Genomic DNA, 14,631 nt, shown 5'->3' with positions numbered 1-14,631 from the left:
TAAGGAGATATGGGCAAAAGAAGTTTTTCATATAAAAATTTCAATTTTTTTAAGTTTTGGGTGGATTTTTCAATTTTTTGGGGGTGGTCACGAATTAAAGTCCTTTTCGCTCTAGGACGCATATTTAAGGAGATATGGGCAAAAGAAGTTTTTCATATAAAAATTTTAATTTTTTTAGGTTTTGGGTGGATTTTTCAATTTTTTGAGGGTGGTCACGAATTAAAGTCCTTTTCGCTCTAGGACGCTTAGTTTAGGAGATATGGGCAAAAGAAGTTTTTCATATAAAAATTTCAATTTTGTTAGGTTTTGGGTGGATTTTTCAATTTTTTGAGGGTGGTCACGAATTAAAGTCCTTTTCGCTCTAGGACGCATATTTAAGGAGATATGGGCAAAAGAAGTTTTTCATATAAAAATTTCAATTTTTTTAAGTTTTGGGTGGATTTTTCAATTTTTTGGGGGTGGTCACGAATTAAAGTCCTTTTCGCTCTAGGACGCATATTTAAGGAGATATGGGCAAAAGAAGTTTTTCACATAAAAATTTCAATTTTTTTAGGTTTTGGGTGGATTTTTAAATTTTCACGAATTAAAGTCCTTTTCGCTCTAGGACGCATATTTAAGGAGATATGGGCAAAAGAAGTTTTTCATATAAAAATTTTAATTTTTTTAGGTTTTGGGTGGATTTTTCAATTTTTTGAGGGTGGTCACGAATTAAAGTCCTTTTCGCTCTAGGACGCTTAGTTTAGGAGATATGGGCAAAAGAAGTTTTTCATATAAAAATTTCAATTTTGTTAGGTTTTGGGTGGATTTTTCAATTTTTTGAGGGTGGTCACGAATTAAAGTCCTTTTCGCTCTAGGACGCTTAGTTTAGGAGATATGGGCAAAAGAAGTTTTTCATATAAAAATTTCAATTTTGTTAGGTTTTGGGTGGATTTTTCAATTTTTTGAGGGTGGTCACGAATTAAAGTCCTTTTCGCTCTAGGACGCATATTTAAGGAGATATGGACAAAAGAAGTTTTTCATATAAAAATTTCAATTTTTTTAGGTTTTGGGTGGATTTTTCAATTTTTTGGGGGTGGTCACGAATTAAAGTCCATTTCGCTCTAGGACGCATATTTAAGGAGATATGGACAAAAGAAGTTTTTCATATAAAAATTTCAATTTTTTTAGGTTTTGGGTGGATTTTTCAATTTTTTGGGGGTGGTCACGAATTAAAGTCCTTTTCGCTCTAGGACGCATATTTAAGGAGATATGGACAAAAGAAGTTTTTCATATAAAAATTTCAATTTTGTTAGGTTTTGGGTGGATTTTTCAATTTTTTGAGGGTGGTCACGAATTAAAGTCCTTTTCGCTCTAGGACGCATATTTAAGGAGATATGGGCAAAAGAAGTTTTTCATATAAAAATTTCAATTTTTTTAAGTTTTGGGTGGATTTTTCAATTTTTTGGGGGTGGTCACGAATTAAAGTCCTTTTCGCTCTAGGACGCATATTTAAGGAGATATGGGCAAAAGAAGTTTTTCACATAAAAATTTCAATTTTTTTAGGTTTTGGGTGGATTTTTAAATTTTCACGAATTAAAGTCCTTTTCGCTCTAGGACGCATATTTAAGGAGATATGGGCAAAAGAAGTTTTTCATATAAAAATTTTAATTTTTTTAGGTTTTGGGTGGATTTTTCAATTTTTTGAGGGTGGTCACGAATTAAAGTCCTTTTCGCTCTAGGACGCTTAGTTTAGGAGATATGGGCAAAAGAAGTTTTTCATATAAAAATTTCAATTTTGTTAGGTTTTGGGTGGATTTTTCAATTTTTTGAGGGTGGTCACGAATTAAAGTCCTTTTCGCTCTAGGACGCTTAGTTTAGGAGATATGGGCAAAAGAAGTTTTTCATATAAAAATTTCAATTTTGTTAGGTTTTGGGTGGATTTTTCAATTTTTTGAGGGTGGTCACGAATTAAAGTCCTTTTCGCTCTAGGACGCATATTTAAGGAGATATGGACAAAAGAAGTTTTTCATATAAAAATTTCAATTTTTTTAGGTTTTGGGTGGATTTTTCAATTTTTTGGGGGTGGTCACGAATTAAAGTCCATTTCGCTCTAGGACGCATATTTAAGGAGATATGGACAAAAGAAGTTTTTCATATAAAAATTTCAATTTTTTTAGGTTTTGGGTGGATTTTTCAATTTTTTGGGGGTGGTCACGAATTAAAGTCCTTTTCGCTCTAGGACGCATATTTAAGGAGATATGGACAAAAGAAGTTTTTCATATAAAAATTTCAATTTTTTTAGGTTTTGGGTGGATTTTTCAATTTTTTGAGGGTGGTCACGAATTAAAGTCCTTTTCGCTCTAGGACGCATATTTAAGGAGATATGGGCAAAAGAAGTTTTTCATATAAAAATTTAAATTTTTTTAAGTTTTGGGTGGATTTTTCAATTTTTTGGGGGTGGTCACGAATTAAAGTCCTTTTCGCTCTAGGACGCATATTTAAGGAGATATGGGCAAAAGAAGTTTTTCACATAAAAATTTCAATTTTTTTAGGTTTTGGGTGGATTTTTAAATTTTTTGGGGGTGGTCACGAATTAAAGTCCTTTTCGCTCTAGGACGCATATTTAAGGAGATATGGGCAAAAGAAGTTTTTCATATAAAAATTTCAATTTTTTTAGGTTTTGGGTGGATTTTTCAATTTTTTGGGGGTGGTCACGAATTAAAGTCCTTTTCGCTCTAGGACGCATATTTAAGGAGATATGGACAAAAGAAGTTTTTCATATAAAAATTTCAATTTTTTTAGGTTTTGGGTGGATTTTTCAATTTTTTTGGGGGTGGTCACGAATTAAAGTCCTTTTCGCTCTAGGACGCATATTTAAGGAGATATGGACAAAAGAAGTTTTTCATATAAAAATTTCAATTTTGTTAGGTTTTGGGTGGATTTTTCAATTTTTTGGGGGTGGTCACGAATTAAAGTCCTTTTCGCTCTAGGACGCATATTTAAGGAGATATGGGCAAAAGAAGTTTTTCATATAAAAATTTCAATTTTTTTAGGTTTTGGGTGGATTTTTCAACTTTTTGGGGGTGGTCACGAATTAAAGTCCTTTTCGCTCTAGGACGCATATTTAAGGAGATATGGGCAAAAGAAGTTTTTCATATAAAAATTTTAATTTTTTTAGGTTTTGGGTGGATTTTTAAATTTTTTGGGGGTGGTCACGAATTAAAGTCCTTTTCGCTCTAGGACGCTTAGTTTAGGAGATATGGGCAAAAGAAGTTTTTCATATAAAAATTTCAATTTTGTTAGGTTTTGGGTGGATTTTTAAATTTTTTGAGGGTGGTCACGAATTAAAGTCCTTTTCGCTCTAGGACGCTTAGTTTAGGAGATATGGGCAAAAGAAGTTTTTCATAAAAAAATTTCAATTTTGTTAGGTTTTGGGTGGATTTTTCAATTTTTTGAGGGTGGTCACGAATTAAAGTCCTTTTCGCTCTAGGACGCATATTTAAGGAGATATGGGCAAAAGAAGTTTTTCATATAAAAATTTCAATTTTTTTAAGTTTTGGGTGGATTTTTCAATTTTTTGGGGGTGGTCACGAATTAAAGTCCTTTTCGCTCTAGGACGCATATTTAAGGAGATATGGGCAAAAGAAGTTTTTCATATAAAAATTTTAATTTTTTTAGGTTTTGGGTGGATTTTTCAATTTTTTGAGGGTGGTCACGAATTAAAGTCCTTTTCGCTCTAGGACGCTTAGTTTAGGAGATATGGGCAAAAGAAGTTTTTCATATAAAAATTTCAATTTTGTTAGGTTTTGGGTGGATTTTTCAATTTTTTGAGGGTGGTCACGAATTAAAGTCCTTTTCGCTCTAGGACGCATATTTAAGGAGATATGGGCAAAAGAAGTTTTTCATATAAAAATTTCAATTTTTTTAAGTTTTGGGTGGATTTTTCAATTTTTTGGGGGTGGTCACGAATTAAAGTCCTTTTCGCTCTAGGACGCATATTTAAGGAGATATGGGCAAAAGAAGTTTTTCACATAAAAATTTCAATTTTTTTAGGTTTTGGGTGGATTTTTAAATTTTCACGAATTAAAGTCCTTTTCGCTCTAGGACGCATATTTAAGGAGATATGGGCAAAAGAAGTTTTTCATATAAAAATTTTAATTTTTTTAGGTTTTTTTCGCTCTAGGACGCTTAGTTTAGGAGATATGGGCAAAAGAAGTTTTTCATATAAAAATTTCAATTTTGTTAGGTTTTGGGTGGATTTTTCAATTTTTTGAGGGTGGTCACGAATTAAAGTCCTTTTCGCTCTAGGACGCATATTTAAGGAGATATGGACAAAAGAAGTTTTTCATATAAAAATTTCAATTTTTTTAGGTTTTGGGTGGATTTTTCAATTTTTTGGGGGTGGTCACGAATTAAAGTCCATTTCGCTCTAGGACGCATATTTAAGGAGATATGGACAAAAGAAGTTTTTCATATAAAAATTTCAATTTTTTTAGGTTTTGGGTGGATTTTTCAATTTTTTGGGGGTGGTCACGAATTAAAGTCCTTTTCGCTCTAGGACGCATATTTAAGGAGATATGGACAAAAGAAGTTGTTTGCACAGAACCACAAAGTTGATATGTCGCCCGTAGAACAACTTAGATTTTCTTTATATTTTTACCCGTTCAAACATTGCCTTTTTAAAAACCCAACGACCGAGTAAAAATTCAGTTTAAATAATTTGTTTTATTACAATAATTATTTTCAATGTAACTATGCCGAACAACAAGAGTTAATATTCTATTTGTTTTAATATAACAAGTTCAAACATTGTTTTCCTTTATTCGAGCAACGCGTTGGTGACAAACAATAATCGACAACTAACTTTAACTTTGATCATCTCTTCCCACTGAACCACGAAAAGAACCAAAAGATGACAGTTATTGATATGTATGTATGTACATACATACATGCATTCAACCAATGTATCAAATTTGCAAGCATTATGAAAAACAAATAACAAGCAAAAGCATAAACGATATTTATGCTTTGTTGTTGTTGTTGTTTTCTTCAACTATACCCACGACCAACATAAGCAGTGGGAAGAGATCGATCAAACCAAAACAAACTATAATAACTAATGTAACATTAAATGATCGAAAACAAACGAAAAACGAATATAGGTCATAGAACTAAAAGAGAGTAAAGTAAATAAACGAAATGAATTTGAAAGTAAATATTAGGGTGGGGAAACATTAAAGGGATGTAAATAAAATTTAAATAAAGAACAATTAAACGACTAATAAAATAAATAGTGAAGAATAAATAAAATAAAAACAATAAATTAATAAATATATAAATTAAAGTAATATAAATGACATAAAATACGATCTGCCCCAACATTCTCCCGCCGTTGAAACCTCCATGTTTCAAACCTCTTCATTATTTGGTAGGGGAGCCACTTTGTGAATTGGCCGAGTACAAATTCCAGATTTAGTTTTCAGTTCAACCACACGAACCTTTCCATCACGGCCTAGAATAGGTTTTGTAACACGAGCTAGTAACCATTGTTGTGGCGGAGTGTTGTCTTCATGTATTAGAACTAGTTGCCCTTCTTTTATGTTGTTATTGTCTTTGAACCACTTTGACCTTTGTTGTAAAGATAGCATATAATCTCGGGACCACATTTGCCAAAATTGTTGTTTCAAAAATGAGACCCTTTGCCACCGAGACAATAATGATGATTGGGATGAATCGATATGTTTATCGGGAACTGCAACCAATGAAGAACCAATAAGCAGATGACCAGGCGTTAGGGCTTCACCATCATTGGGATCGTTTGATATTGGAGCGATGGGGCGCGAATTTAAAATTGCCTCAACGTCAATTATGACTGTTTGTAGCTCTTCGAAAGTAAGATATGCTTTGCCAACGTTCTTTATAAGTAGCGTTTTTGTAGATTTGACGGCTGCTTCCCACAGTCCGCCAAAATGTGGGGCACGGGGAGGTATAAAACAAAATTCGAAACCAAGTTGACAACAAAGTGATTTCATGTCGTGGACCACATCATCTCGAAAAAGACTTTCTTTTAATTCTTTGATTTGGTTACGTGCTCCAACGAAATTAGTGGCGTTGTCGCAATACAACTTTTGGGGTATGCCACGTCTTCCAACAAATCTTTTGAGACACAAGATGAAATTGTTTGTCGATAGGTCCGAAACTAGTTCTAAATGAACTGCCTTGGAAGTGAAACACACAAATACAGCTATGTATGTTTTATAAGGCACTTTTCCTCGGATACGGTACGACGTCATGAATGGACCACAAAAATCAACACCAGCAATCAAAAATGGGCGTTGAGCTCGAAGTCGATCTGATGGCAAATTTCCCATCAACTGTTCCATCAATTTCGGTTTGTAATGAAAACAATGAACGCAATTGCGAACAACTTTGCGTACAACATCTCTGGCGTTTACAATCCATATTTTCTGGCGCAATAGTCCCAACAACACTTTTGCTCCAGCGTGTAAATGTGAGCGATGAACATGCTCAATATACAATTTAACGAAGCGATGGTCTTTTGGTAATAGTGCTGGAAATCTTGCATCATATGGAATGGGCGCTTGGGACAAACGACCACCAACACGAAGAATTTTGACTGTGGTTGCTCCAAGTGTCATCTCATGTACAAATGGTGAAAGTTTTTGAAGCGATGGGTTTACCAGACCACCATTACTCAGTGATTTGATATCGGCACCAAAACACCACATCTGGATGTGAGCCACAATTCTCCAAAAACCTTCTTCTAATTCATCTGGGGACAAATGAATTACATCAGAAATATTCACATCTTTCTTAGCAGGACATCTGTTGAATATACGAAAAATATAAGCAATTATTCTAATAAATTTAATATAGGAAGAATGCTTATCGAGAAGGTCATCTATGATGTTGACTTCTGATGAATTTGCCACAAAAACAGCTGCCTTTCTACGTTCGAGAATTTCGATGTTCAATTGTTCTTCAGTTCCGGGCCATTTTGTAATATCTTCTTCCAAAAACGAAGGGCCACTAAACCAAATGGTATTAGAAATTTCCTCCGCGCTACATCCACGCGAAACCACATCAGCAGGGTTACTCTTCGAAGGGACGTGTCTCCAGCTAACATTTCTTGTTTTCTCCTGTAGTTCAGAAATACGATTTGCCACAAAACAATTCAACGTCGACGAATGTAATTTAAGCCATTGTAGTACGATTTTGGAATCAGTCCAAAAATATATCGATGAGACAAAACTTGAAATTTTTGGTTGTATTTTGAGCCATGTGTTATTCAACAATACTGCTGCGCACAATTCGAGCCGTGGTAGTGATTGTGCCTTAATTGGGGCCACTTTGGATTTTGCAATTAAAAGGGTCGTTTTGTATTCTCCCTTAAGACAAACTCGATAGTAAATACAACAACCATATGCTCGTTGCGAGGCGTCAGCAAATCCGTGAATTTCTCCAAGAGTATCATTTGAGGTTAAAACATACCTGGGGACTTCAACTTTATGTATGTAATTTAAATCCGATTTAATTTGGAGCCATAATGATTTAAGATGTTCAGTTAATGGGTCATCCCATCCAATGTTTTGCACCCACATTTCTTGAAGAAGTATTTTGCATCGAATGACAATGGGGCTCAATAGTCCAAGCAAGTCATAGATTTTTGATACAATTGACAAAACAGATCTTTTTGTAGGATTCATCACATCTGGTAACTCGAATCGGTAAGTAAAAACGTCCTCCTTGGGTTTCCAAGACATACCCAAGGCTTTTGCAACTTCATCTTCACTTGTTTTAATGGTGATTTCTGCATCTTGATTTGAACCGAACATGATGTTATTGCTGTTCCATTTTGCTAACTCAAGGCCATGGAAACTTAATATTTTTACTAGCTCGTTTTTCTTTTGAGCCAGCGTTGCAAGGTCGTCAGCGCCGGTGAGTACATCATCCACGTATAAATCGTTGCGCAAAACTTCAGAACCACAAGGATGCGAGTGCGAATATTTATCTGCAATGAAAAACAAACTACGAATCGCCAAAAATGGGGCGGCAGATAAACCGTAGGTAACAGTATTCAGTTGATATACCTTTAAATGTTCATCTTTTTGATTTCTCCACAATATGAGTTGATATTTTCTATCATTTTCATCTATTCGAAATTGTCGATACATTTTAGAAATATCAGCAGTAAAAGCATACTTGTGTAAACGAAACGAAAATAGTGTGGTGATCAGGTCTTGTTGTATTGTTGGTCCAACCATCAAAATATCGTTCAATGATTTATTTGACGAACTACGAGAAGATGCATCAAATACAACTCTAATTTTTGTTGTAGTACTTTGTGGTCTCAAAACACAATGATGTGGTATTATGTAATAGGTACCACATAACGGTTGATTATAGAGCGACATGTGACCCAGGGACAAATACTCATCCATGAATTCTTTATACATTGACTTCAATTGTAGATCACGATCTAAACGTCTTTCCAGGGACAAAAAACGTTTTCGAGCAGCTTCGAACGAATCGCCGAGACATTTGGGATTTTCTTTAAATGGCAAGCGGACCACAACTCTTCCATCAAAATCTAATTTAACATTTTCAACAAAGTGATTTTCACATGCTGCTTCTTCTTCGGACAACATATTGGGATTCTTTTCGTATTCTTCTACTTCCCAAAATTTTTTTAGAGTTTTATCAAGATCCACTTCTAAAGAATTGACCATCAAATTGCATGTAAAATTAGATCTCGCTTGACCAGTACTTGCGATACCACCAACAATGTATCCAAAAACAGTATTGGTAAGGTTTGGCATACCATATCCAAGAGAAATTCGACCATCAAGTAATAAATCAAAAAATACTTCAGCACTCAAAAGAATGTCAATATGTTGCGGTTTGAAAAACAATGGGTCAGCTAACGGTATATCGGTGGGAATTTTCCAATTTGAAGTATATATGTACTCACCGGGCTGTACAGATGCAATTGTTGGGGTAACAGCAAAAGTTGAGGACCACTGGAACGAACTAATTCTTGATTTTATTGTAGCGGACACGGTAAATTTAATTCTGGTTCTAACTTCTCCAATTCCCGAAACTTCTTGTGAATATGGTCGAAATTTAAGCCGAAGCCTTTTTGCAGTTTCTTCTGAAATGAAATTGAGTTCGGAGCCGGAATCAAGTAAAGCTCTTACCGGTTGAAAAGTTCCACAATAATCTTTGATGAGAACCACAGCAGTCGGAATGATTGCCCTTTTACATGAGCGAGCCACAAGCGAAACTGGATTTTGATTACTAGTTGAAGGTTGCACTGTAGTAGTATTCGAAATGGTTGACTGTCCCGAGTTGTCTGGACTAAAAATGTGCAACACTGAGTGGTGAGTTGAATTACAAAATCTGCAACGTGATTTTGATGGACATTTTGAAACCATATGCCCCTTTCGCAGACAATTAATGCACAGGCCACCGCGTTTTACAAAATTAAAACGATCGGGAACTGCTATTGCCGAAAACGAAGAACAAGTTTGCAGATAATGATCAGTTGAATTACAATATACACAATTTGGATTTGAATTGACGAAAGTATGGGCAGTGCGATTAAAATTTTGCTTGGGCTTGACAAGTTTTGCTTTTTCACCAAATTCTGTCCTTTTTCCATGACTTTCGAGAAATTGACAACGAAGACTCAAAACATCATAGCAACAATCCCAAGAGGGCAACGATTTATATTCTTGTTTTTCATCATAATTCTGTTTCGTATCTGCATCCACTTTATTCAAAACCAAATGTACTAAAATTGCGTTCATAACATCTGCTTCAGACCCAAGCGACAACAAAGAACCACGAACAGCCGAAACAGTGTCAATAATATTCCGCAATGATGAGCTATCACCTTTTGCCATTTTCGGAATATCGAAAAGAGTGTTGATATGTTCCAAAAAAATCAATACCTTATTGTCATAACGTTCCTGGAGCCGTGTTAGTGCTTTCGGGTAGTTTTCCTCTGACACTTGAAAAGCTTCAACAACTGCCAAAGCGGGACCACTGAGACAGTTCAATAAATAATTGAATTTATCAACTGGGGTAATAGTTTGATTTTCATGGACCATGTTGTTAAATGTCGAAATAAATCTTTTATACTCGCCATATTTTCCATCAAAACGAGGCAATTTCAACGAAGGCAAACGAGATTGTGTTGAAATTCCGGCAATTGAAGCATTCATCAAAGTAGTATCACCAGGTATAGAACTACGACTTTTGTTCAGAAGGCCCAATATTTTTGCCTTTGCTGTTATGAAAAGTTCTTCCAAATCACTCCTCGATGTGTCAGCCGGACTAAGTGTTTCTATTTGAGTTTGGATGTGGCACAACTGTTTGAAGTATGATTCCAAAATTTGCAAACGACACTCTAAAATAGTGGAATCTACTTTTGCACCATCTTTTTCTACCTTTTTATGCATGTTGCTGATATTCCTCTTCATAGAGCTACGTTGCTGTTTAAGAGAAGACAAATCAGCACCACTTGCTTCTTCAGAAGCATCATTATCGTCTCTCGTCATTTTGCAAACTTAAGAGAACGTCAACGACGAAAGAGAAAATTGCGTTTCTTATATTTCAGGAACAACAATTTTGCAATTAGCGCTTTCCAATAAATATGGCGCTAATTTCCACTAAATTGGAATTTTATGTATCACCAAGCCAAGCTTTATAATTGTTACCTAACAACAATTCACTTTGATTCTGCTAAGAAACTCCGAGTTGAATTTCTTTCAAAATAATTACGACGGCAGCAATTAAAGTTGGTGTCCAAAGGTACAAAACTAACAGGATTTAACATCAGCAGTAGGGGCAACGAAAGCACGAATAACACAACAATGATGAAATACCCCACACCACTTCAAATGTACGAAAACCTTTTTCCACAACAAATTATTTTCAACTTTAAACACTGACCGTCCTGTCACGGTCGCCAAAATGTTTGCACAGAACCACAAAGTTGATATGTCGCCCGTAGAACAACTTAGATTTTCTTTATATTTTTACCCGTTCAAACATTGCCTTTTTAAAAACCCAACGACCGAGTAAAAATTCAGTTTAAATAATTTGTTTTATTACAATAATTATTTTCAATGTAACTATGCCGAACAACAAGAGTTAATATTCTATTTGTTTTAATATAACAAGTTCAAACATTGTTTTCCTTTATTCGAGCAACGCGTTGGTGACAAACAATAATCGACAACTAACTTTAACTTTGATCATCTCTTCCCACTGAACCACGAAAAGAACCAAAAGATGACAGTTATTGATATGTATGTATGTACATACATACATGCATTCAACCAATGTATCAAATTTGCAAGCATTATGAAAAACAAATAACAAGCAAAAGCATAAACGATATTTATGCTTTGTTGTTGTTGTTGTTTTCTTCAACTATACCCACGACCAACATAAGCAGTGGGAAGAGATCGATCAAACCAAAACAAACTATAATAACTAATGTAACATTAAATGATCGAAAACAAACGAAAAACGAATATAGGTCATAGAACTAAAAGAGAGTAAAGTAAATAAACGAAATGAATTTGAAAGTAAATATTAGGGTGGGGAAACATTAAAGGGATGTAAATAAAATTTAAATAAAGAACAATTAAACGACTAATAAAATAAATAGTGAAGAATAAATAAAATAAAAACAATAAATTAATAAATATATAAATTAAAGTAATATAAATGACATAAAATACGATCTGCCCCAACAGAAGTTTTTCATATAAAAATTTCAATTTTTTTAGGTTTTGGGTGGATTTTTCAATTTTTTGAGGGTGGTCACGAATTAAAGTCCTTTTCGCTCTAGGACGCATATTTAAGGAGATATGGGCAAAAGAAGTTTTTCATATAAAAATTTAAATTTTTTTAAGTTTTGGGTGGATTTTTCAATTTTTTGGGGGTGGTCACGAATTAAAGTCCTTTTCGCTCTAGGACGCATATTTAAGGAGATATGGGCAAAAGAAGTTTTTCACATAAAAATTTCAATTTTTTTAGGTTTTGGGTGGATTTTTAAATTTTTTGGGGGTGGTCACGAATTAAAGTCCTTTTCGCTCTAGGACGCATATTTAAGGAGATATGGGCAAAAGAAGTTTTTCATATAAAAATTTCAATTTTTTTAGGTTTTGGGTGGATTTTTCAATTTTTTGGGGGTGGTCACGAATTAAAGTCCTTTTCGCTCTAGGACGCATATTTAAGGAGATATGGACAAAAGAAGTTTTTCATATAAAAATTTCAATTTTGTTAGGTTTTGGGTGGATTTTTCAATTTTTTGGGGGTGGTCACGAATTAAAGTCCTTTTCGCTCTAGGACGCATATTTAAGGAGATATGGGCAAAAGAAGTTTTTCATATAAAAATTTCAATTTTTTTAGGTTTTGGGTGGATTTTTCAACTTTTTGGGGGTGGTCACGAATTAAAGTCCTTTTCGCTCTAGGACGCATATTTAAGGAGATATGGGCAAAAGAAGTTTTTCATATAAAAATTTCAATTTTTTTAGGTTTTGGGTGGATTTTTAAATTTTTTGGGGGTGGTCACGAATTAAAGTCCTTTTCGCTCTAGGACGCATATTTAAGGAGATATGGGCAAAAGAAGTTTTTCATATAAAAATTTCAATTTTGTTAGGTTTTGGGTGGATTTTTAAATTTTTTGAGGGTGGTCACGGATTAAAGTCCTTTTCGCTCTAGGACGCTTAGTTTAGGAGATATGGGCAAAAGAAGTTTTTCATATAAAAATTTCAATTTTGTTAGGTTTTGGGTGGATTTTTCAATTTTTTGAGGGTGGTCACGAATTAAAGTCCTTTTCGCTCTAGGACGCATATTTAAGGAGATATGGACAAAAGAAGTTTTTCATATAAAAATTTCAATTTTTTTAGGTTTTGGGTGGATTTTTCAATTTTTTGGGGGTGGTCACGAATTAAAGTCCTTTTCGCTCTAGGACGCATATTTAAGGAGATATGGACAAAAGAAGTTTTTCATATAAAAATTTCAATTTTTTTAGGTTTTGGGTGGATTTTTCAATTTTTTGGGGGTGGTCACGAATTAAAGTCCTTTTCGCTCTAGGACGCATATTTAAGGAGATATGGACAAAAGAAGTTTTTCATATAAAAATTTCAATTTTTTTAGGTTTTGGGTGGATTTTTCAATTTTTTGAGGGTGGTCACGAATTAAAGTCCTTTTCGCTCTAGGACGCATATTTAAGGAGATATGGGCAAAAGAAGTTTTTCATATAAAAATTTCAATTTTTTTAAGTTTTGGGTGGATTTTTCAATTTTTTGGGGGTGGTCACGAATTAAAGTCCTTTTCGCTCTAGGACGCATATTTAAGGAGATATGGGCAAAAGAAGTTTTTCACATAAAAATTTCAATTTTTTTAGGTTTTGGGTGGATTTTTAAATTTTTTGGGGGTGGTCACGAATTAAAGTCCTTTTCGCTCTAGGACGCATATTTAAGGAGATATGGGCAAAAGAAGTTTTTCATATAAAAATTTCAATTTTTTTAGGTTTTGGGTGGATTTTTCAATTTTTTGGGGGTGGTCACGAATTAAAGTCCTTTTCGCTCTAGGACGCATATTTAAGGAGATATGGACAAAAGAAGTTTTTCATATAAAAATTTCAATTTTGTTAGGTTTTGGGTGGATTTTTCAATTTTTTGGGGGTGGTCACGAATTAAAGTCCTTTTCGCTCTAGGACGCATATTTAAGGAGATATGGGCAAAAGAAGTTTTTCACATAAAAATTTCAATTTTTTTAGGTTTTGGGTGGATTTTTAAATTTTTTGGGGGTGGTCACGAATTAAAGTCCTTTTCGCTCTAGAACGCATATTTAAGGAGATATGGGCAAAAGAAGTTTTTCATATAAAAATTTCAATTTTTTTAGGTTTTGGGTGGATTTTTCAATTTTTTGAGGGTGGTCACGAATTAAAGTCCTTTTCGCTCTAGGACGCATATTTAAGGAGATATGGGCAAAAGAAGTTTTTCATATAAAAATTTTAATTTTTTTAGGTTTTGGGTGGATTTTTCAATTTTTTGAGGGTGGTCACGAATTAAAGTCCTTTTCGCTCTAGGACGCTTAGTTTAGGAGATATGGGCAAAAGAAGTTTTTCATATAAAAATTTCAATTTTGTTAGGTTTTGGGTGGATTTTTCAATTTTTTGAGGGTGGTCACGAATTAAAGTCCTTTTCGCTCTAGGACGCTTAGTTTAGGAGATATGGGCAAAAGAAGTTTTTCATATAAAAATTTCAATTTTGTTAGGTTTTGGGTGGATTTTTCAATTTTTTGAGGGTGGTCACGAATTAAAGTCCTTTTCGCTCTAGGACGCATATTTAAGGAGATATGGACAAAAGAAGTTTTTCATATAAAAATTTCAATTTTTTTAGGTTTTGAGTGGATTTTTCAATTTTTTGGGGTGGTCACGAATTAAAGTCCTTTTCGCTCTAGGACGCATATTTAAGGAGATATGGGCAAAAGAAGTTTTTCATATAAAAATTTCAATTTTTTTAGGTTTTGGGTGGATTTTTCAATTTTTTGGGGGTGGTCACGAATTAAAGTCCTTTTCGCTCTAGGACGCATATTTAAGGAGAT

General features: G+C 34.1%; 1 protein-coding gene across 1 annotated transcript; it reads right to left on the bottom strand.

Annotated features, from left to right (window-relative positions):
- Positions 1–5,387: 5,387 nt before the first annotated feature.
- On the bottom strand, positions 5,388–10,562 carry LOC142231144 (uncharacterized). Its single transcript, XM_075301763.1, has one exon. The coding sequence runs from the start codon at positions 10,560–10,562 to the stop codon at positions 5,388–5,390; it is 5,175 nt and encodes a 1,724-aa protein (XP_075157878.1).
- Positions 10,563–14,631: the final 4,069 nt, after the last annotated feature.

This window comes from Haematobia irritans, chromosome 3 (assembly GCF_050003625.1).
Source record: "Haematobia irritans isolate KBUSLIRL chromosome 3, ASM5000362v1, whole genome shotgun sequence".
Lineage (NCBI taxonomy): Eukaryota > Metazoa > Arthropoda > Insecta > Diptera > Muscidae > Haematobia > Haematobia irritans.
Note: the sequence above shows the minus strand (reverse complement) of the source record. Positions and strands in the feature narration are given on the sequence as shown.